General features: G+C 34.8%; 1 protein-coding gene across 3 annotated transcripts in view; it reads right to left on the reverse strand.

Annotated features, from left to right (window-relative positions):
• The window catches only part of LOC110107189 (G-protein coupled receptor 1), a 54524-nt gene extending 31842 nt beyond the window's left edge, over nucleotides 1–22682 (reverse strand). For 2 of the 3 annotated variants that reach the window (XR_003699829.1, XM_020837376.2), the window contains exons 1-3: nucleotides 22361–22682; nucleotides 14365–14396; nucleotides 4638–4807 (exon numbers count right to left, since the gene is read on the reverse strand). Coding sequence is in view for 2 of the 3 variants with exons in the window: in XM_020837376.2 (XP_020693035.1) it covers nucleotides 4638–4807; nucleotides 14365–14396; nucleotides 22361–22543 (385 nt within the window). In the remaining variant the exon portion in view is untranslated. Of the gene's footprint in view, nucleotides 1–4637; nucleotides 4808–14364; nucleotides 14397–16822; nucleotides 16905–22360 lie in introns of all 3 variants that reach the window. The other variant, XM_028692519.1, reaches the window with a different exon arrangement.
• Between the last annotated feature and the right edge of the window lie 2760 nt (nucleotides 22683–25442).

Here is a 25442-nt window from a genome sequence, read left to right on the forward strand (position 1 = left end):
AAGTAATCTTCGACGGTATTGTCGAAGCCAAAACCACGCCAAAGAAAGGCGATCTAAGGACGTGAATGTGGCCGTAGGTGTCGAGTTCGATTCCGTAGTCAACGGCGGGATCCGCCATGCACCATGAACTTGAAGACGAGCAATCCCCTCTCTGAACCAAGAGAGAAGAGAGGGGCCGATTTGGATAGGAGGAAGGGGCCGGCGGTGGATCTAGGGGAGATGAGAGGGATTAGGTTGAGAAACTGAAATTGATTTCAGTTTCAAAGGATTTAGGAGGGAAAATTTTGGAATTTTAAATTTGAAATCCCAAATTAAAGAGGGGAATTATTGATCATTCAATGGGAGAGCCAATAGGGGGCCGGCGGCATCAATAGGGGCTAGGGTTTGTGGAAAACTGAAGGAAATTTCAGTTTTAAGTGAAATTGGAGGGAATTATTTTAAAATTAGAATTTGAAATTCAAAATAGGGAGGGGATTAATTGAGCAATTAATGGGAAGCCCAATGAGGGGGGGCCGGCGGCATCATGGTGATGGGGAGGAGATTAGAGAATGGGGAGGAGGTTTCCAAATGGGGAGGATGACTAGGAAAGAATTTCTTCATGAATCTAATTTCATTTCGATTGAAATTGAATTCAAAATTATAAAACTTTCCTAATTTGGAACATCCCAATTGGAAATAATTTGAATTTGAAATTCAAATTACTAAAGGGGTTAGGGGAGAGAGGGGTGGTGGTGGGAGGGTGAGAGAAGTGGTTGGCCGGCGGGAGGGATGCCGGCCGGCGGGATTGTGGTGGCCGACGGGTGGGGCTCCAAGGTGACGGCAAGTGTGGAGGAGGCCGGCTTCTTCCCACTTGTTGATGTGGATGGTGGCGTTTGTGGAAGAGGAGAAGATCAATGGGACTTGAACAATTTGGGACTTGTGGACTTGATGCAATGGATTTCATTGAATTCAAATCTAAGTGAATCATAACTTAAGCATGACTCAATGAGCTAAGACTTGAACTCAAATCTAATTGAAATGAACATGAACTTGGACTCACATTTGAACGACTCAAATTTGATGTGGACTTGAACATGTTTGAACTCAAGCAAAGACTTGAGTTGGACCACAGGGAACTCGTACAATGGAGGATGGATGCTAATACTAAGAGAACTCACAAAGAGATCTCATGTGAAGAACTCACTAAGAGATCTTCTTGAACTCACAAAGAGAACAAACAATAGAAAATTTCATTTCTTCATCAATACTCCACTATTACAAGAGAAGGGCCATATAAATAGGCCTCACAATGACAAAGAAAAACAAAAGACTAAAATGCCCTTGGGCTACATTAGCTACCAAATACCCATAAGGGCAAAAACGGAAAAACATAAAATAAAATTAAACTACTACATAAAATGATGAAAATAAAAATCATGATCGTGGTCGTCGATCTCTGGCATCTCCTGAAGTAAATGTGTTGTAATCTGATGTCCCCATCAAGTTGATTGTGTGATTGAGTTTTGATACATTAACTACGACCTGGACTTCTTTTTATTGCATGCAACTTCAATTACGTGTGTTGATTTGTGCTCCTTAATTATTTTTATCTGTTTGCTTCTTAAAAAAAGTCAATAAATTTGCAATCAAATTTGGGTTAAACTTTTTCAAGTTTGCATTGAAGGCGGAAAATAATTCATTTAAGATTAAAAGCCGATTGGCACCTATAGTTCCCATGCTTATCCTGAAACCTAAATTTGCATGATAATAAATGGATTTCAATATTAATCGAAGTTCGCATGTAGTTTAGCAACTTAGCCCCGCATAACTGTTCTCGTACCAAAATATATGAATTTCATTGTTGCAGATGGAGGCTTTTCTGTAATTTCTGGGTAGTTAATAATCATCTATGTAGCATATAATCACTTTTTTATGGCAATCTAAGTTTATTTAGCCATATATTCCCCACATTGCGTCAGGATTTATTTAGATTAAGGGTTGAGACTTTCTACAAGCACAAACTTCTATAACTAATTATCCCTACCAATCATGAGAAAGCACTGTTAATTGAGGAGATCAATCAAAATCAATTTTAGGCTTAGATTTAGTTAATAGGGAATGTTTGGTGGATGAAGGAAAACTAAATAAAGACGTCAGTTTTTAGACATCTTGGGTGTGGCAATGGATCCAGTTTGCCAACGTCAAAGAGCCTTGAGCTGTAACATCCAAAGAGCCTATTTAGTAGTCATGGGTTACCTCTATTTAGGTACTTCAACATACTACGGTGGAACAAGTGTCTCTAAAACTTAACATTAGTGTTGACTTGTTCACTAAAAAGAGGTTATCATACTAGTTTCATCAAATGCTTTAGAGATGAGCAACAAAACCGCTTATGGTTTTGTGGTAGCAAAACATTTGGTAGGCTTAATAACAGCTCAAACTCTTAACTATCAAGATATTAACCACTTTAACCTAAGGGCCTCACGGTTTTATCCTGTTGGTGTAACTTCCGAAGACGTCACCCACCCAAAGATTTCTCTAGGATGAACACGCTTAACTGCGAAGTTTCTTTAATAAAATTCAACTATTACACCAAAAAGCGCCTCGATGTTTAAGAGTTTAACATTTTTTTTTTTACTTAAGGGGTTTCATAATCTCTCTCACTTAAGTAACTAATATTCTTGTTAGTATCTTTATCACATAATCATCCCCCACGAAGATAGGATTCTAGAGGAGACCCCTACAAGTTCAAGTGGTGACTCCTTCCATGTAGCACTTTGTCCCATATAGGATTCACGAGGTGGCTCCCATAGCGTAGCACTTAGCCTTGTATGGCACTTAGTTCTCATCTTCTAGCTATTGTATGGCTGTGATACCATTTGTAATTGCTCAAAATCTTAACTATTGAGATATTGTCTGCTTTGGTTAAAGAGCCTCGCGTTTTATCTTGTTGGTGTAACTTTCTAAGAGGTACCCATCCCAGGATTTCTCCAGGATAAGCACGCTTAACTGCGGTGTTTCTTAATGAAATTTCAATCATTACACCAAAAGGTGCCTCGATGTTTAAGAGTTCAGCTTCTTTTTACTTAAGGGGTTTCAAATATCTCACACGTAAGTAACTGACGTCCTCACCAATATTTTTATCCCAGAGTCATCCACCAAACAAATAGGATTCTAGAGGTAGCCCTTAAAAGTTTAAGAGGTGGTTCCCATGGCATAGCACTTTGTCTTGCATGGCACTTAGTTCTCATTTTCTGGCAGGTGTATTGTTCTAATATTATTTGTAACAACTCAAACTCTTAACTATCAAGATATTGATCGCTTTGGCATAAGGCCCTCATGGTTTTTCATGTTAGCATAACTTCCAGGAGGTCACCCATCCCAGGATTTCTCTAAGATGAGCATGCTTAACTGTGAAGTTCATTAATGAAATTTCAACCATTACACCAAAAGGTGTCTCAATATTTTAGAGTTTAATTTTTTTACCTCACTTTAGTAACTAACATCGACGTCATTATTTTTATCTCAAAATTATCTATCATGCAAGATAGGATTCTAAAGGTGGCCCCTACAAATTCAAGTGGTGACTCCCGCCCATAGCACTTTATCCCATACAGGGAGGAGGTGGCTCCCATAGCGTAGCACTTTATCTTGTATGGCACTTAGTTCCCTTTTTCTGGTTAGTGTATTGCTCTAATACCATTTGTAACAGCTCAAACTCTTAACTATCGAGATATTTTCCACTTTGGCCTAAGGGCCTCATGATTTTGACCTATTGGTGTAACTTCCCAAGAGGTCACCTATCTGAAGATTTCTTCGGGATAAGCACGCTTAACTATAGAATTTCTTTAATGAAATTTCAATCATTACACCAAAAGACACCTCAATGTTTAAGAGTTTAGCTTCTTTTGCTTTCATAGCCAAAGAGTGGGCGGAGGACAAGTAATTGGTGTGGGTAGAGGATGAGATCGTAGAGGTTAGTGATAAGTCAATTGTAGTAGCGACACCTCAGGGGAAGAAGATATGAGTGATTTTCGACCAATTTTCCATTATTTTTGAAAATTTTTCACTTTTGAATTTTGTTGATCGTTTTGCTTGTTTCTTACTCTACCCATTACGGACTAAGAGTTCTCTGATTTGCTTTGTTTTGTTTAATTTCGTAAGTGTCAGTTTCCATAGAAAAAATATTGCCTAGGAATATTGCGTAGGGATTCGGATGCGGAGCATAGAGGCTTATAGATGACATGATGCCGCCTACCATAAGGTAAAAAACTAGGAATGCCAGGATAGGTAAGCTTCATCATATAATATAATATAAAGCAACAAATTAATAACACGATATAATTGACTTGAATTAGCTTGGGATAAGGCAATGGTGATTGTTGTTGTGCTATTGATGATGACAATTTCAATCAACTTAAAACCTAGCTAAGTGATGATCACTTTCGATTCAACTCAAATTTTGATCTACTTCAAAATCAACACCTTTGATTTAAAGTTTAGATCAGCTCGTTCAAAAAGTTTCGATTTCACCTACATTCCCTTTATTGACGCTCTTTAAGAGGACAGATTAATAAGTATAAGAAAATAAAACATCAACTTACAAACTATTCATGCATAGAAAAAAGATGAGAAGAGGCGGAAGGTAGACAGCCTACCCCACACATACAAATGAAAAATAGATCCAAAATCTTCAACGTCAGTTTTGTGTTTAACAACAGTGCGATGAAGTGTGAACGCAATTGTTGTAGTCCACAGAAATGATGCTATGCAAAAGAAATGTGCACTATAGTCCTGAGCATAGCAAAATAATCCATTTGATGGGTCCCTGCAAGGTTAATATGAACATTCAGGGTACATTAGCCCATGATCAAAATGGAAGGAACAACATGGTATTTTTACATCCAATTTTCAATTCAAAATATCAGAATAAACAAATTATACAAACTGAAAGAATAATTGAAAAAGGCAGTATGAAAGACGGCATATCACGTTCAAGCTTTCCTTAAATTACCAGAAAAAAAAGGTTCAGCACAGCTACAGAATAAAAAACTGGAAGTTAGTTTGGTGCTTTAATGATGATATTATAATCACAACCAAGTTTTTCAAAAATGATAGTGATTAGAGCTTCACTATGCTTTTTTTGCCAGTGAGCATGAATATTGCTGCTCTCACCAGAAGCACAAGAAATTTTCTTATAATCTGAGAGTAAGCCATGCATTTTTAACGTGAGTTTCTAAATTTTAAGGTAATCCCATCACAGGTCATTGCAATATATGATTACAATGAGTATGGCACACAATACAATGTGGTGAGAGAAGTTCCAGACCACATCATAAGAAAATGTTTGCACATTACATGCCAATCATCGATGATGGACAGTTCAACCCTGGCATAAACCTAAGGCTTCAAACTAAGAATAAAACGCTAGAGCGGCATTGTTAATTGCAATAAAAGAGATGAATATGTCATTTGATTTTTTTTCTGCATACAACATGAACAGGTATCTTAAATTTCCAAGAAGTTCCAAGTTATTCAAGATAATTGCTTGTTGGAAAACAAATTGTTAATGAGGAAAGAAAATGGCACCAATTGAGTTAATGTTCAAATTTGAAGAAAGTTCCATTCAACATGAACTCATTGACACATGAGTCCATTGTGTGATGAGTTTGTTTTGATAATAACAATTATATGATTGGTAGTAACAATCTTAAAAATAAAGTGACGACAAAATTGTTAGAATGCAAGAATTATGGTAGATTGATTGATTAAACATGAAAACATGATGCAATAATCAAGACCACAAGACATGTAGAATAGACAAGCAAGATTGGAGACAAGTTGTATTGAGTTTTGTAATTTTGCTTTTATACCAAGTCATTGCATGTCAATCTAACTCCATGGCTCTCACTTGAGCTTACTCAAAACTAAATTAAAAGAATTTTTTCTATAAATATTACAATATTATTTTTAATTTAGTTATTTATGTATTTGATCCTACTCGTAGCTATATACAATAATAAATTTAGCATGAAGGCTGCATATAACATAAAATCAAATGATAGGATTGGCTTAGTTAATGGGTCTACACTACCTAGCAAATTTCTGCTAACTTGTTTACGGACCACTGTTAAGGCTATGGATAACCAGCTGTGTGCATCACTCTTGGGAACCTTTGTGGGCTCTGCTAACAAGATCTGCTAAGTTTGAGGGTAGTCATCATGAACTATTTAATGGATTCACACCAACCTTTGGATCCTTTGATAGCGATTTGGATATGTTTTGAAGGGCAGCTGCTATTAGGTCAAAATATACACCTGTTTAAGATCATTAAAATGGCTCTTACTATAATACCCGTATTCCACTTAGCAGTTAAGTAAAAAGGACATTTTTATATTCCTAAACTGAATCCACTAACCCACACATGCAGAGACTGGATGAGATCTCACGGATGGTAATTGATTTGGGCATTCTGTAGTGGGAAAAGCATTAGGGAAAGTAAAATATAATATAAAATACGTAAAGCACTATGCAACATTATCCTTTCCCCTCCCATTTTCAAGACAATTGGCTTCTGGCATTCGAATGCTGGCCGTGAGAAGGACCAGGGAGATTCGTGACGGCTTGCTGGGGCTGCTCCTGTTGTCTGCTGTGGAGGCTCCTAATCCTACCTCTAGTTCAAGTAGGTAAGAAAATTTCAGCATGAACTTCAGCATTCAGCCTATGGTGATTTTGAAAAGAATATTGTAGGTTGTTGTCTGCTGTTGAAGCTCTTAATCCTACACAGCAACCTAATCCTAGCACTAGAACTAATATATTGAGTTAAGTGATTTTTGAAATGAAAATTGGCTGAAATTTATTGTTGCTAAAAGGATGGAATGGAATATTGTTTGCTAAAATTTGTACTTTCTGAAATCTATAATGGAATAATCTGTAGGCTGCTGAAAGTTTTGTTAGCTGAAATCGGTGTTTGAGGAGCTGAAATTTATGTTTGTGTGCTGATCAAGTTGCTGTAAATTGTTGAAATCAACTGTAATTGCTGAAATCAGAGAGGAAAAGGAAGAGAAAAAGCTAAGAACAAATAAGTAAGAAGACCAATGGTAGTTGCTGAATTTTGCTAAAATGCAGCTACAGTTGCGGAAAACAGTTAGGAGACAAATTCAGTGGGTTGTTGCTGAATTCAGATCAGGCAAGGAGGAAGAGAGCTAAGAGAAAGAGTGTGTTGAATGAGAGGTTTGATAGAAGTGTACAAAAGAAAAAGAAGGCAGGATCTAGGAGAATCAATTCTTAGCAAGGTGAGATACACAAACTGATATAGGATATAATACACTTTGCAACATCACATCATATATAAATTGATGGCCTCAATTCCAGTTTCATTATGTATTTATTTGTTAGTTCCTCAAGTATTATTGAAATGGCATATTTTATTAATGTTATGACATGTGAAATGTATTATGAAAAAAATGAAATGTGAAATGTATTAGAAAGGTGAGATAAGTCATATATGAGAGATAGACCCACATAAGTAAAGGTGCAAGACTTGATGAGGTAAGTCTATACTCTCTCAATTCTAAAAGTAGGGAATTCAGATATAACCTTAAATGAGAGAGCAGACTCAAATCTAAAAGTTGAGAATATAGACCCAACCTTGATTTAGAGAGTTGTGAGTGTGCAAAAGACTATAATCATCATATGACTTACCTAAAGTTTTGATCAATAAACAGAACATGAAATTATGCTTTTGTACATTTAATGTTTATTATAGAATTTGCATGCTGTTCCTAATCTAGGAACATATTATTATTTCTTATATATTATTTGCATATTTCATTGAACTTTAGTTCATTAGCAATGAATGTACAACAAAAAAGATGACGGAGCCAGTGGGGCATTAGACAGGACGATTGATTGTATTTTTGTGTACACACGTTTTGGTGTACATAGAAGTCAAAGTAGAAGTCGTAAAGAAACTTTTCAGTATGTAAATGTCATTTAAAAGTTTAGTAAAACGTTGTATTTTACTCAGAGGTATTTACTAGATGAGTTTAAATATACTTCCAATTATAAAATATTGATTATAGTTTTATGTTTTGTGAACCCTAAAGTTTTTCAAGAGTTTGGATGGATCATTTCCAACTTAATTGGTCCTGATAGAAGTATATGTCAGGTTGGGTGTTAGTAAGAGATAGGTCTATTCAGATTCTCTATTACACTCTATATTGACTAAGGGGGGTCAAAATGAGGTGTGACATTTACTCTCCTCATTCAAACAAAGTCATCTCAAGTTTTTCAAAGTAAGATCAAGTGCAAATGAAGAGCAAAGGACAAAGTATTTGATTCATAGCAAGAGCTTTTGTTTACGTATTCTTTCTCCAATGACTAAAGCACTATAAGAAATTTTCTTTTGTTTTATTTTTATACTTGTAATTTTCATTTTTCTTTCAATGTCCAAGTGTTGGATAGCTTAGTGCAATAGTGCGTTATTTTGTAATGTATATTAGTTACCTTTTTCGATTAAGAATAGTGGGATTGTTTTAGCTTGTAACAATTTCGCCAATGGCTTTGAGATGCAAAAAAGTTGTTTTGCTGGCAGTAGCTAATGAAAATGGAATCCTAATCTATGTCAAGATTATGAGTGGGAATCTGGCCATGTTAAGGTCAAACCTCATAATATCATCAATAGAATTTGCTTTCTTATGATTATAGGCCTCCCACTGAAAGTGTGGATGGAGTTAAAGGTGATAAACCATTTGAAGAATGGGCTCAAAAAGTGATAAACCTTGACAAACTTAACTCTAGTACAATGTGCGATCTCAATTATACTCTCAATCCAAAGGACCATATGAGAGTTTCCGCTCTAGAAACCACAAAAGCAATATTAAATAAATTGATTTTATATATTAAGGTACTAATGAAATTCATGGTTAACATTCATTATCTGATTATGAACTTTTTCACATAAAACCGGGAGAATCTATATTCTATTATAAATATGCATATACACTTTATAAATTATGAGTACTTTACATTCTTTTGGCAGATATATATAAGTGTTGATCTTGTACATAAAATTTTTGGATGCTCATTAAAGAAATGGGATCCAAAGGATGCAGTTATTATGGAATCCAAGGATTTATATGCATTCTGATGCAAGACAACTCATGATCAAGATTTCCTAATGCATAGTATGAATATATACAAAGAATTTTGAAGATTTACAAATCATAAGCCACTAATTAATTAAACACTTATCTTCTTTAAATGTAAAAAACCAATATTATAATTAAAAAATGTAATTGATAATGAAATGATCAAAATGTTCCATGAATTCCAACATGAATTAGAAACACCAAATCAATGAAGAAATTGAATTTAATTTTGATAAATTGGATTTTTGACATGTCAACTTTTATCAAAATCAAGAGTATTAAAATTTTTAAAAATAAACCAATTTTTATAACAAAGCTTCTTATTTTTAATTTTTTCTTGCACATTAGGATTCCACCACCAACTATTTTTACTATTGGGAGCTTTGTTATAAAAAGAAATAAAAGGAATAAAAACATCAAAGTAAGAAAAATCATGTTAGGTGATAGTACAAGGAGATGGCTTCCTCCAAAATTAGGTAGTCACGCCATACCGCACTTGAAGGAATTACACATCCAATTTGAACTCAAAAGATTGAGACTAGAAAAAAAATTTATATGGCCAAAAAATTCATAATTGCATTTCTCGGAACAATTATTTACAAGCCCCTCATCAGAGTCAACGCTTATAAATAAAAGTGTCCAACATGTCATTTTTTAGTAAAATTTGAGTTCATATTGTTCAAGAAGGCATTGAGGAACTCTTTCCGCACTGATTAGAGAGTTGCTAAATTTTATATAAGTCCATTTTTCGCCCATTATTTGATCTAATGCATTTCATTGCTTTAATGTTTTCTTATTTCTAATCATTTTCACTTGTCATTTTTATCCAAGAGCAATTTGATTAACCTTTTAGCTAAACTTTGGTAACATTTGCGCATTTCATTGCTTTTGTTCGTATTTCTAATTTTTTTTTCACTTGCCATTTTTGATCCCAGAGCAATTTGATTAACCTTTTAGGTAGATTTTGGCAATGTTTGCCCCCTGCCGATTTTGGCAACATTTTCCCCCTGCCCTGGGCACACACACCACAAGAATAAAAGCACCAAAAAAACATACATGGGTATCGTATTGGGCATAATAACTAAAATTAAATATCTCAATGCATTGATAAAGATGAACATGGGTGGTGCAAGGGACACCTAAGTAGTCTTTATGTCCACCAAAACAAAACAAAAAATGTGTATAAACATTCTAAAAAGTTGTTCATGCAAAAAATAACAACATCAAGTCTTTGTCCCACTATGTGGGGTCGGCTACATGAATCCTTTTTCGCCATTGTGTCCGGTTAAAAGTCAAATTCTCATTTAAATCTAATAAAGAAATATAATTTCTAATATTTTCTAACCAAGTCTTTTTAGGTCTACCTCTACCTTTCTAGCATAAGTCGAATCTAATAACTCAACTTTCCAAACCGGGTCATCGGAAGGACTCTGTTTAATGTGACCAAACCATCTAAGGTGACTCTCTCTAATCTTATCTTCCACTCGAGCTATTCCAACCTTTTCACGTATATGCTCATTTCATATCCTATCTCTAAGGGTCAAGCCACTCATCCACCTAAGCATCCTCATCTCTGCAACACTTAACTTAGTATTATGCTTCTCTTTTAATGGCCAACATTCGGCATCATAAAGCATTGCAAGTCTCACCACCATCTTATAGAATTTTCCCTTAAGTTTGAGGGGACTTTTCTATCGCACAATAAGCCTGATGCATTCCTCCACTTCAACCATCCAACTTGAATTCTGCTGATAATATCCCCATTTATTTCATCATCACTCTAAACAATAGAACAAAGATATCTAAAATATGTACTCTTATTAATGACTTGATCGCCCAAAGTTACAATCCCCTCATTAGGTCTACGCAAAAAATAACACAAAAGAAAAATAAACTCTTTATGTTGATAAAGATGCATATAGCGAATATGCAAAGGCAGATAGGGTTGTTGCTCTTTATACCTTAAGTGAGATCAATGGTGTGCTCGTCGAGCAAGGATAGGAGAATTCAGAGAACCAACGAGGAGGAGCTTAAAAGATGTGTGTATTTTATCATCCTAGATAGTATTAGAAAAAGTATATATTGTTCCTTTCCTTACAAATGCTTCAAGTTCTTGAGACCAAGAGGATCTCTAAAATGTCTTTAGCATTGTCTTTAATAAAAAAAAGTATCTCCATGAAGAGTATATAAAGCTTAAGGAAACCGATGTACATGAAACCACAAAAAGAGATATTAGATTATCCAAATGATGCATGAACATCTACAATTGAAGAATAGGTGAGAACCATTGTATGTGAGAGAATTGCAAATGATATAATATGTAGAGATCCTAAAATCCAAATGAGAGAGAAAATATTCGTTAGATCTTTCCCAGATAACACTCCACCAAAAAAAAAAAAACAATCTTCACCAAGGTCTTCTAATTCCAATATAATGAGTGATAATACCATCGTGCATTAAAAAAGAAGAAAAGAAACTAATTGAGAAAATGCCTCAGGCAGATGCAACCTCTTTGAAAAGCCGATATTTAAATTCAACCTACTGCGACTCAGTTCATTCTGGAGATTTGAAATATCATTAACTAGATGAAAAGGAATGATCCCTTTCTACCGAAGTAAAGAAGGGCAGAGAAGAGACTTCAACAAATTATTAAAATTCCAAGTCATCTAAAATATTAGGTTGAAGTTTTCCTAAAAGCAAAGTATGGATAAAAAAAAACTTTTAAAATTAAATATTTGCATGACTAGTTCTATTCCAAAAGATGAGATGAGATGAAAGACAAATGCTTTCATAATATCTTTAATGAACCAAGACATGAGTGTCAGCAAATGCTAATAGAAGAAAGGGGAATGTTTGAGATTAATAAAAATCATATAAGCGAATTCCTTAGAATATATTGTTAGGTGACTAGGAAAGCAAAACAAAAAAAAAGCCTAACTTTAACAAGAATTAAAGCTTCCCAAAGAGATTCTATAAAATGTTGTGCTTATCCATACAAGTAATTTTTCCAAATTTGGATGAAATGAACAAAAGAGAACAGCAATTCCAAAAACAAAATGGAAATCATAAATGACAGCCCAAACTCACCAAGTTTCCTAGAACAATAATTCCACTTCTCACAACTCATTTCTTTAATACTATGTCGTAGAATCTGATACAGCCTGTTTTAACAAAACATTCAGCAATATTTGTACATTTTAATTTGAAAAATAAAAACTAATGTGATGAAGTGATAGAAATAATATAATCCTTTTCTAATGCCATATAGTAGATCTTTGAGCAACTACTTCTTTCTCAACAGCTCATTAGGTAAACAATCTTCACTTATCTACTTTAAATATTTGGGCACCTTGATCATTTTGTTTTTGGCATAGCCAAATCAAATCAACCCTTCACCAATTTCACCAAAGAAAAAAGTATAAAATAGATGGCGTGCTAATTTCTCTCGATTATTCAATAAAGATAGATCGAGCAAATCCTTTGCCAAGTTTACCAGGCAAATAGCACATGATAGAAGGAATTCTACATCCAATTGTCAAAAAATCGTTATTGAATTGAATTTGTCAACAGGTCCATCATGCACAAAACGTTGGACCAATGATAAAATCTAAAGGCTCAAGAAGTTTTCACAACATAGCAAAAGAATTATAAATTTGACGCCTAAGTCTAGAGTCAAACACATCGAGTTCTATAAATTAAAGAAGTAACACCAACATAAGATTAATCTACAGTGGTGGTGTCTAATGACAAAGAGCAGCTCACTGTTTGCATCAGCATATGAAAACACTCTTGAATATCTACAAAACAAGACCTTCAATGTGACATTTTTACGCAAGAATCCCCTCTAGTTATGATATATTAATAGCCAAATTCATTATCAAGGATCTGACTTGAAACATTCATTTTTATGCTCTCCACGAATCTCCAATTGCAGCCCTAGGATTCCTAACATGGCCTCCCCTTGGCTGTGTGATTCAACAATCTCTATCATGTTAATTTGGTTCATAGAGCAAATTGTCCAACTATTAGATAGTTTTTGGGTGAAACTTGATGGCACTTTTGCATCACCCCTGCTGACAAGGTAGTCGAAAGAGCATTTCCACAATACAACTTTATTATTATTATTTTTATTATTATTATTATTATTATTATTATTATTATTATTATTATTATTGTACTTGTTACTATCATTATTATACATTTGCATTCACATTCAAGAATATTTGTGTAAACTCTCTTATGAATTCTTTTCCTTGCACATGATAAATTTTTGTGCTTTTTGTGCCCAAACTTCAGCATAATGGGGTGGGGACCTTTTATGGAGCATTTCAATGTTCTTGACTCACTACAATGGCTCATTTCTGAAATGGGTGACAAATGAGTACTCATCCCATGCAAACGAGACATATCGAGTCAATTTCTCATAAAACTATGTTCGTCTTCCATCATTGTCATTGTGTTTAATCCTATTAATTTAGGAATCACATACGGAGTACAATACTTGTGAGAAAGGGAAAGAGGCGACGGCACAACTCATGGTCAAAGTAGAAAAAATATTCAAAAGCATTATTTATATAAGTTAATAGCTTGAATGTAATCATAGCCTGCTCTTGTTTCCCTAGGTAGCAGCTCTCTAATCTATGAGTAAAAAGAAATAATAGCCAAGTCAACCAGAAAAGAATTAAGGTACATTGTTTAGTCAAACATCCATCAGTGAACCCATGGAGTCATGAAGCAAACCTGTCTAACCTATCAAAAAAGGAAGTCAATCACAAGATAGATGACATTAGACTAGTTAGAAGTTATAAATTTTATTGCTTCACCTGATATTTTGGTAAAGAACTTGAAGACCAATAATTTGCATCTCGTGTGTTTAGAAAATGACATGCTTAGAAATCCTGAAGTTCAGCGATGAGACATATAAAATCAGGTGAGTGAATTAATAATCTAATGTTTCACATTTTCCTGATTTCATGACTTACTAGTGGTAGTAAGTCCCGCAATTAGACACAATCACATTTGCAAGAACATAGTCGCATGAAATATAACCACCTGCTCTTCAGGCAATAAACTAGAACAACGTAAATGTTGATTTACATTTTCCTAATTCTAAGCATAAGCAAAGAGTAATTTCTCAATTAAACTAGTAATTTCTCAATTAGACTAATAATTTCTCAAACAAGACGAGCAGAAAAGTAATTTTTTAATTTCAACAATGCAATCAAAGTCATACCCAACTATGCTGAAAAAGCTGCAGAACATATCCTGCAACAGCAATAGAAAATATTAGAATCACGTCAAGAAAAATACAAGTCAAGCATGCTTAGAGCCTCATATACATAAAAACTATAAAATTAACCAAGAAAAACAAAGCTCAAGAAGAAAATATAAAAATAAATTAAATTATGAACTATATGAAATAAGCATGAAGTTGATAACTTTTTTCATGCATGCATAACATGTTTTTACATAAAGCTAACACAAATTTTTAGTTAAAATTCTTATGCTGGAAAAGCACTCTGAAGTGTGCAGCTAAATCCATGGTATAACATTTTCCTATTATTTTTATTTTCATTCCACAACATAGAGTTGTAAGTGAATTAATGCACTTGATGAGCAGCTCTAAACTTGATGAGCAGCTCCATATAAGGCTCATTATGTTTATTTACTTTCATAATTAAACAACATTAAATAAAATTTTGAATACTCGATAAATAAATTAACAAGATTAATGTTGACCTCAGTAACAATTTAGAAGTCGACCCAATCGAATACAGCAAAACCAACGAGTGATAGATACCACGACGTACAAATGTTGTCGAAAACGCATCGACTAAAAAGTTAAAGTCACCTAAACAATGCTTGTTCATGAAACAAATTGTGCCTATGAGTTCAAGGGATCAAGAATAGCTAAGATCAACACTTATACTTATTGGGTCATCACAAGAGGGGAAATTCAAAAACTCACTTGCATATGAGGTGACGACACAATTTTGATATGCACCAGCAACAGGTTTTGGTAAAAAAAAAATCAATATATACTTTATCATTATTATTATTATAAAATCAAAAAAAAAAAAATCCTTGCTTCCAAACACCCACCCCGCACCTCTCCACCCACGCCAAGCCCATGCCACACATCACTCACCTAACCCACTCCCCTACCAGCACCATTCTTCTTTTCGAAGCACTCAGATCAATCACAGCACCCACTCCTCTATCTCACGCCCCTCACACCCTTCCTCTCTCTTTCTCACCTTGATGGGTAAGAGAAAAAAAAAATTACAAAAGCGTGTACTGATAGATGAGCTTCATTTAGTGTAGAAATATTTGAAAATGAAATTTTAGGGATTTATATGGAAAAGAAGATATTTATAAAGTTGTTCTAAAGAGGAAAATATTTTGTGAGTCTATTATTTACTAGAAAACCTTCTTATTTATAACAGAGAGATTAGTACAACAAGTCCAAGTACAGCAAAACAAACCTATAGCGAGTATTATATACAAAGAACCTTCCAAATAAGAAAAGCTCCTACATTAGCATATCCGCTCAAGCTAGTGCATTTAGTTCCAGTTTATAACATAATCAAGATAAGGGAAGGCAACCCAAAGTTTTTGTTTTTATAAAGATATCAGGGACTAGCTCTAAACTGAAGACATCTTCATAAACAATATAATGTCTCAAAAGAAATGGCAGACAACTTCGATATGTTGTGTTCCTTCATGAAACACATGGTTGCTAGCAATTTAAACGGCATCATGATTCTTATAGTTCAGGACTAAGAGTTGTGTAATAGGAAAGCCAAACTCTTCTAAAAGAATATTTACCAATATAATTTTGCATACATAATAGGCGATAGTCACAATAGTTTATTTTTCACTTTTTAAGGTACAAGTTTAACTCCAACAAAAATATAATACCCAAAAATTGAATTCCCATCATTAATGGATCTATATATGAGGCACCTAAGAATGCTTCCACATTTAAATGATCATTTTAGTATATAATAAACATTTTTCAGCATATTATTTGACATTCATAAGAATGCACAAAGCAGTCTCCCAATGCTTCAATTTTGGAGTTAGCATGTGATTGCTCACTACTCCAATAGTGCATGAAGTAACACGTTGGCCAACAGATAAATCAATTGTTTTACTAATCTTTCATATCAAAAGAGATTATCAAAAGATTCCTTGCTATTAGAAGTGATTTAAGTATTCATAGGGGTATCAACAAGTTTGCAACCAAGAAGATTAATTCCTTCAAGAAGATCAGTAGTATGTTTTCTATAAAAATGTCAGACTCCCGTTTGTTATAGGCAATTTCTATCTCAATAGATTATTAGAGTGATCTTAAATCTTTAATAATAAAACACATTTACAAGTAATGTTTTACCTCGTATATGCATTCTTTACACTCAATAAGTATGACATCTCAACATAAATGACCATTATAACGAATCCTCAAAACATATTACTAATGAAGATGGAATGATCGGTTATACAACTATGAAGACCAACTTCAATGAGAACTTAGATAAAATTTTCAAATCAAGCACATTGGCTTTGTTTCATCCTATAAATGACTTTCTTGAGTAGACATGTGATTTTTCCCTAAACAATATATAACTTGATAAATACTCCATATAAATTTCTTCGCTTAGGTCACCATAGAAGAAGGCATTTCTTACATCCATTTGCTGAAGAAGTCATCCTTGATTGATGGCCGCATAGATGAATATTAGCGAAGTTAAAATGGGCAATCGGGAGAACCTGTTAAAATAGTTCATCAAATAGACTTGAGTGAACCCATTGGCAACTACTAAAGCTTTATACCAATTGATCAAACCGTCATAATGAAATTTTACAATAAACACCAAACATAAAGCAATTTGTTTAACCTCAAAAGCAGAATCACCAATTTCATGTATAACAACTAAGCAGCACACATCCCACTATTCTGATACGACAGCAGCCTGCAAGGGGCAGGATAAGGAAGGGCTGGACCGACGGTTCAGCGGGATTCGGAATAGGGAGGGGCGGACCATGCGGAATCCGGGGAGGGGGAAGGGAGTTTGCCCCACCCCCCCCCCCCCCCCCCAATTCCTCTTATGGGCCCAGTAAAAAATTATTTCATTATGTTAGTAAAGAAATTAAGGAGAGGATCAATTAGAAAAATATTTCCTAATTGAATTCAAATTGAAGAGGAAAAGATTTCTTAATTAAATTCAAATTGAAGAGGGAAATTAATATGAAAAGAAATATGTTTTTGGAGAAATTTGAGAGCTTAATTAAGGTTGGTTCTTGGGTTTATTTTATTTTCATGCATGTTTAGATGTGAGCATTGTTGTAGTTATTTTTCTTTGAGGGCTTCCTAGCGGCTTCTAGGTTATTGGGGAGAGCCGCTCTACCTCTCTAATTGTAGATCTCTTGTATCTTATTTTCTTATTGAATTATTAATCAAAATCAGCCATGATCCCTCAAATTCCAGCAGTTTTCTACTGTTTTCTTGCTAGTTTAACTTCCACGGCGTATCAAATTGGTATCAGAGCTATCCTGGGTGGTCATTTCAGCCCTCCTTGCTGATATTTGTTGCATGTTTTCTCCTCATCTTGCTGATTCATGCTATTTGAAGACCGAAATTGTCATTTTTTGCTATTTGTTGTGGTTTGGAACCTAGATTTGTGAATGGCGCAAAGAAGATGGAGGTATTGGAAGTGGAGATGGAACAATTCAGGGGCTGTGATGGAGGAGGAATATTCTGGAATAGAAGGGAAGTTCACAACGATGGAAGGGAAGTTCAAGATGGTAGAATGAAGGTTGTCATCCATTGAAAACCGATTCGAGAACATGGAAGACATGATGAAAAAATTAATCAAGATGCAATCAAAGGCTTCATCGGTTATTTCTAGGGCTGATCTGAAGGGAAAGAGACTTCAGGAAGACGGTGATGAAGTGGAGATAGTTTTCCCCCAAGAACCTTCCCAAAGGGCTCCAATGGGAGGTGCATCAAGGTATCCCAAAGAAGGGGCAGCAAGAAGAGGGGAGGTCGAAGCTTTTTGAAGACCAACTAGGCAGGAGGGAATGTGGATCGAAGGAAGTAATGGTTAGGCCGAACCATGGGGTCCAAATCAGCTAAGGGGGAAAAGGGATAATCGCACCACAACTACATGGGAGGAACTAATGGAGGGAGAAACCATTATGGTATGGATGCGAGATCGAGGAAGCTAAAGATGTCGATCATTAAAGAGGAAGATGCTAAGGGTTGGGTGTACCAAGTGGAGTGTTACTTTGTTATTAATGGGCTAACGGAAGGGGAAAAACTCATGGCGGCGGACCTATGTTTGGCCTAGCTTGATTTCAGTGAGGGGGGCCAGGTATCCGATCTATTCCTGGGAGGAATTCAAGGATTGTTTATTGGAACATTTTTGAGCCATTTGGGAAGGAAACCTCTATAGGCAGTTCTATGTCTTAAAACAAGAAGGGACCGTTATGGAGTATCGAGAAAATTTTGAGCTACTGTCAGGAAGACTAAGAGAAATTTCTGAGGAAGGGTTGGCAGGAAATTCCATGAAGAATCTTAAGGAAAACAAATGAGCAGAGCTCAGAGTTTTGAGGCCTAGCAGACTGAGAGAGATGATGGAGCTAGCGCAAAGGATAGAAGAGAAACATCAAAGAAGAAGGCTAGCCGGAGCAACAACATGGGAGGAGCTTACAGGAGTACCTCCACGACCCTGAAACCAAGGACCTAGACGGTGTTATTTTAGAGAGAAGCACCGAAGGAGAAGAGCACTGGAGTTCATCCTAGAGGAGATTTCAAGTGCCTCACAGAAGTAGAGATGCAGGATAGGTGAGCAAAAGAGTTATGCTTCAGGTGTGATGAGAGATTTACACCCGGACATAGGTGAAAGAATCGAGCCCTTTAGATTTTGATGGCCTGTGAAGGGGAATAGGAGAGAGGGGATGAACTGGAGGATGTCGTGGAGGAAACGGAGCACAAACACCTTTATATGGCGAAAGTGTTCCTAAATTCTATAGTGAAATCACACCATGAAGTTGATGGGGCAGATAGGTGAGCAGCCCGTGGTGGTGTTGGTGGACAGTAGAGCCACACATAACTAAATCTTGAATCGGGTCGTGGACCGATTGAGGTTGAAGTCGGTAAATAGAGAGGGGGGGGATGAACCAAAATAAATCCTCATAATGAGCTTAAAAGAAAGTAAATTACCCATAGTAATGAGCTGAAAAATAGCAGTTCAAGCATTAATGAGCAGATTTTAGTAGATATCATAGAAGCTCACCAAAATTATAACCCAAAATATTTTGACCCCCCGTTTGCCTACATCAAAGTTACAAGCATGTTCTTTTGGGAAGTACTCAAAAGGCATCAAATCTAAAGCCTATAATATCTAATAGCGTGAAGGAAATTGCTAGACAATTTAGAGAATACGTCAATTTAGCAATCTATATATCCACATATTGCAATTAGGCTTGGCACCATATGGATTTGAATATTGGGAATTAAAAGAATTCATTAGCAAAAAAATTGAGTGTAGAAAAAATGAGTATGTAAAGATAAATGTGTGGTGAAATTATAAATGATAAACTAAGGAATTATTATAGTAAATATATGGTGTTTTGGACATTCAAAATGAAGGGTGGAAAATTCTTCAAATAAAATTTGTGTCAAATTTAAAAAAATAGATCTATAACAAAACTAACATGGGCAGAAGTTATGAGAAAAAAAATAGAATTGGATAGGTTTAACAACGAACAAAATCTTTAATATAAATATCTTTCTCTAACTAGATATATATTGAATATGCTTAAATAACTCTTGTAATTATTTTATTTCTAAAAGAATTAAATAAAGGATAAAATCTATTATCCTTGCTCTAAGAAAATTATAATTTAATCTCTCTCTTAAGTTAATACTCTCATTTTTTCTATAGATGGTTAAATTAATAATAACTTAATTAATGGATAAAAATCTCATTTGTATTTAGATTTGATCCCTCACCATTAAAAATGGTCCAATTTAATCCCCGTTTGCCTTGCACAATTCATTCTACAAGGATTATAGCGGGAAGAAGTGAAGTTTTTTGTCTTTTCTTGTTAATTCAAACGGCAAAAATAACCAAGGGATCAAATTGGACCATTTTTAATGGTGAGGGATCAAATGGGGGAAATACAAGACTCTGGGACTAATTTGAGGATTTATCAATAGTCGGGGAACTATTTCAAGCTTTTCCTCATTTAATAACTAATGAAGCACTTAACAGAAATAACTAGGGAATGTGGATTCATAAAGCCAACTCCAAAATATAAACAAACTAAATATATGCATCTGCATCAAACGCTAGGTAATCTTCTTAAATGCATATCCCAAGAAAAGCCAAAGTAATGAATTTGAATTTAGCTCAGGTTGAGTTTTCTTAAAGAAGATGTGGCTGCAAGTATAAACCAGCTCAAACTTTTGAAGTGGGTGATGATGTGATGGTCTTTCTAATACAAGAGAGGTCTGCTAAAAAATCTAATCATAAGTTGTTTAATTGAGAAAGGATAATTTAAAAAACAAAACAAAAAAAAGCTTGCTAACAATGTACATGTTATTGAATTTCCAAATGATATTAACATATATAACATATCAATGCCAAAGATCTTTCTTAATTTCATGTGTCCTAGAAACATTGACAAACATGGAGGGGACTAATGTGGGAAAAAAAGCCAACATTCTGGGTGAAGGAAGTATATACGTGAAAACCTATTGTGTGATAGAAAAGTACCCCTCAAACTCAAGGGAAATTCTATAAGATGGTGATGAGACCAACAATGTTTTATGGTGCGGAATGTTGGCCATAGAGAAGCATAAAATTAAGTTAAGTGTTGCAGAGATGAGGATACTCTAGTAATTCTTTTAGATGAAGCCTAAGGATCTGGCTAGGTTCTTGGTAGAGCAAGAAAGCTTCAAAAACCCAAGCTCAAGTGTTCTTTAGTACATGCAATAGTAACATTCAACTATTATACTCAATAACGGAAACGGAAAAACAAATAAAATAACCAGACATGCCCATCTAAAAATTCAAATATTCCATTAACATCTAAAACTACTTACGCTACACAACATCCGGATCACATTACAACCAGTTTATACTCCATTAAATATGAATTAAAAAATGTTCAAATTGATATTCATTTTCACGAAAAAAAAGCCAAAGCCATTCAATTTCAAAAGCATTAGGCTAACCAGTTAATTCTTACAGAAGAAACTTTGCTCGCAAAGATCTGAAAAATTAATTTTCATCAAGGAGCAAAGTTTTGTACAAACTTACTAGAGAAAAATGCACATCCTACGAAATATGAATCATTCAATAAAAAAGCTGGGTTGTAAAATTCTGAAATTATTTTCAGATTTCTTAATTTTGGGAAGAAAATCTGAGAATTTCCAAATTCTTCCTTCTCCCTAGCAAAGCCACCTCCCCGTTCTACATCACAAGTACTAAGCCACTACCCCAACAAAAAGGGCAAACTTGGCTCACTCCATCAAATGGTCTAAACAACTGTTAGCAAATTCACAGCAAGGCTACAATCATACTGCACACATTTCCCGAAACAAAGAAATGGCCATCTATTTCTTACCAATCAAACTACACGTTCGCATAGTTAAATCCATTTTAATTCCCTCCATATCATCTCAACAATTCAAATTTAACAAATAAATCTCCTTGAAAATCTTGCCTTCTCCTCCAACTTTTCCATTCACTGGGTTCATTGGCAATGAAAATCCTCGCTACACATTTGAATCTGGAGATCCATGTCAACAGATCTACCAAGGAACAACAACAGTAAGTTTTATTCTCCTTCATTCCAGGAGCAACTAGCATCAGTTAATCTCACTACACCAAATCATAACCAAAGCATAATAAAATGTGCCAAATCCCACATGTGCTAAATACAAATGCGAAAAAATGATTTGTGACGTCTTCATAATTATCTGTCATTTTGCCAGTAACAAGACTTTCAAGCTAGAACGATGTAATATCAGAAGCCACCAGCAATTTAAGTAAGCGAAAGAAAAACGAAAACAACAAAACCCTAATTCCACCTGCTACCATAGTTACATCATAGACTAAAAAGCGCAAGAAGAAAAAGAAATAAAAGGACAGAACCCTATTCCAACTACTTCCATCGTAGACAAAAGAACACACGATAGTAATTTGAGAGCATACAGAGAGGGCGAGGAAGAAGACAAGCTTGAAGGAGAATTTGCGGAGTTCCTTGAAGAGGATGTAGCATAGCGCAATGAAGGCGGATCCCGCGAGAGACAGGGCTGCCGCGGTCGTGCTGAACGCCGCCAGAATCCGGCGTTCTTTCTCAGACAAACCTTCAGATATTGCCCACGTAGACGCCATCGCTTGGAATTGCAGGATTTCCTTCTTCTCCCTCGATCGAACTCTGGTATTGTGCAGTTAGGTTCACCTTCCCAGATTCGGTGATTCTTCTAAGACGGAATAGCATGGTAACAAGTGAAACAAAACACTGCCTTTACTAATAGCCTGTTTTATTGAGAATTTAGGTCTGTTTGGATGGTTTTATTATTGATTCTTAAAAGAGTCTGGGTTACAAAATTTTAATTTCTTATTAAAAACCGGCTTTAAAAAATAATAATAAAGTCATTCCAAATGAAATTTTAATTATATAGTTTGGGTTACACCAACACAACTTTTGCTAACTTAGGGCTTGTTCGGTATTGGACTTGTCACAAGATTTTTGTCGGATTTAGGTAAATTCGTCAAACAGCTTTCAAGCTCGTACTAAATCCCAATCTCTCATAAATCATAGATTTATAGATTTACGGCGTAAATTCGGGATTTATTAAATATAGTCATTCGGCGGATTTATCGATTTAGGGACTACGGGATTTACGAGGTTGTAAAGCGTGCTAGCCCCCGTCTTGCAAGAAAGAAGATGCAAAGATGGTTACCTACGCAGCAAACAAGATCCATTTGTGGATTCTGATTCGACTCCTTCAGAGAGACGAAGTAGCGAGTGAGTTCCAGTCGTGCAAAGTGCGCACAACACGCGAAGCCAAAGAAGACACGAAGAAATGGAGACTAGGAAAGCCGACGAAGCGAAAAGCAAACCCTAAACGGCCTACTTATTAATATAATTTAAATATTAATAATTAATTATATTAATTATATAATTAAGTACTTTAATTTATTTTAAAAAAATGATTAGTAGCATAATTTTCATTAAATTAGTTTAATTAATATTTGTAATTAGTTTGTTATTATAGTTATTAGTAGTATCCCCCTTTTCAGGGGTTTTCCACGTAAAAACTTTGGTGTCTCTTATGAACGCTACACCCTCTCACTTATCTGATTGTGTGCTGGATCTTCGTACAACGCTAAGACGTTAAACTATATATTTCTCTACCGCCGCGAATATTCCAGGACGCAACACTTCTAATTATATTATTTATCATTATAAATTATTAAAGGTAATAAAAATTAAAGTTAATAAGTAACTTATAGTTAACGCACAAATTAAATTCAAAGCACATTAAATATCTAAGTGCACATTAAATTAATAACTAACTTATTGATGTAATTCAGCATTATCTCTTCACATTTAAATCTCTAACTCATAAATCATGAAATATGTTACTAAACAGTTCCTCATAATTTAATAAGATTTACTAAAACTAGATTTATAAGATTTACTAAATCCGACTAAAGGTGAATCCAATCTGATACCAAACAAAAAAAATATTTTTAAAAACTATATTTTCACTTGGCATTTTGGTTGAGTTTTGACGTAGTCAAGGGTTTATGGAGCGTTGAATAAGTCTACCATATTATGTCTAACACGTGCAAAATGATGGATAACACCGAAAAAAAATCATATCCAACATGTAGATAATTACTATTTGAAAAAATTATAGCTTTTCTCTCTCCACGGTTGTTGATTATGTACGAGTTGCGGAGAGTAGAGACTACTAAAATCATTCCCTACAAGTAGAAAACTAAGCTTTAGATGCAAGTCAACCTCTATCAAATCATTTTTTAGCACAAACTAACTTATGGTCGGATGTTGTGGCATCACATTATAGGGATCACACTTGCATGTAGATAAATATGCTTATACCCTCGGCTATTGGCACTTTGATTTGCATTAAAAAGGCTCATATGATGATAAACATGATAAATGAATGGGACTATTTTGGATTGCAACTTTTCTCTTTTAGCTCAAAATTTTCAAACTAAGCAATCAATCGGCGTCAATATTTGATTTGGTTGACCATAATTTAATCACGTTGACTTGATAATCCTTCAAGTTAAATGCTATAGTAAATTAACACATAGCACTCTGAAAGACCTCCGTTAATTAAGGGCATCCATGGTTTTTCTCTTTTAGTGCAACAGCATGAGTTGAGCCTAGTGTTATCTGGATAATTCATATTTTGGAGATTTTTTAGAGATTAACAAATGTCCCTAATAAATGTGGTTTACAATTATTATATGGCATATCCATTATACTATATTTAATCTTAACACCATTTTTATGTGTTAATTTCTTCTATTTTTCATCCTTACTTAAAATGTGGATTTTAAGCTACGTTACAAGTAAATAATAAGTTCAAACCTCTCTATATATCTTATAAGTTATCCTCATTTGAAAACTTTTTCCTCCAACATTTTTAAAGCGTGGCGTTATTAGGAAATGTACCATTCATTTTTAGGTAGGAAATTGATCTAAGTCTCTGTATTGGCTTCATTCCTTCCACTTAAAAATATTACCAAATAAATATTGCCTTTGTTATCTATAATATAACATTAATCACATTACAAGGAGAAGTGTATGGGATTCAGATTGAGGTCATTTTCTTTCAATTATATCTTTCACCTCATCACAAGCCTCTTTAGGCTTAGTTTCTTAGAAGCTGTTATTCTGAGAATTGTAGTTTATGCCCAGTTATTATTATTATTATTATTATTATTATTATGAGAGAATCTACCTGCTGCCACTCCAAAGAGAGCGCTTGATGGGGTAACTAATCCCTTGGCGGAACCTAGCGAAGGCCACCCACCGACATCAGACTCATACTTGCTTTGACCCACTGAAGAGGCGAGACCGTAATAGAGGGTATTCGAACTCGAGATGGGGGGTTCCCAACCATGCTCGCTCATCAAACACTCTAAGCTTCAGTGGGTATTTGTGCCCAATTATGTTTGTGATGTAGTGGATCGTCGGAAGATGATACTTGCAAGAAGGATTTTAGGATTCCCAATCCAGGGAAGAAGAAGA

Source organism: Dendrobium catenatum, unplaced genomic scaffold (genome assembly GCF_001605985.2).
Source record: "Dendrobium catenatum unplaced genomic scaffold, ASM160598v2 original_scaffold_218076, whole genome shotgun sequence".
Taxonomy (NCBI): domain Eukaryota; kingdom Viridiplantae; phylum Streptophyta; class Magnoliopsida; order Asparagales; family Orchidaceae; genus Dendrobium; species Dendrobium catenatum.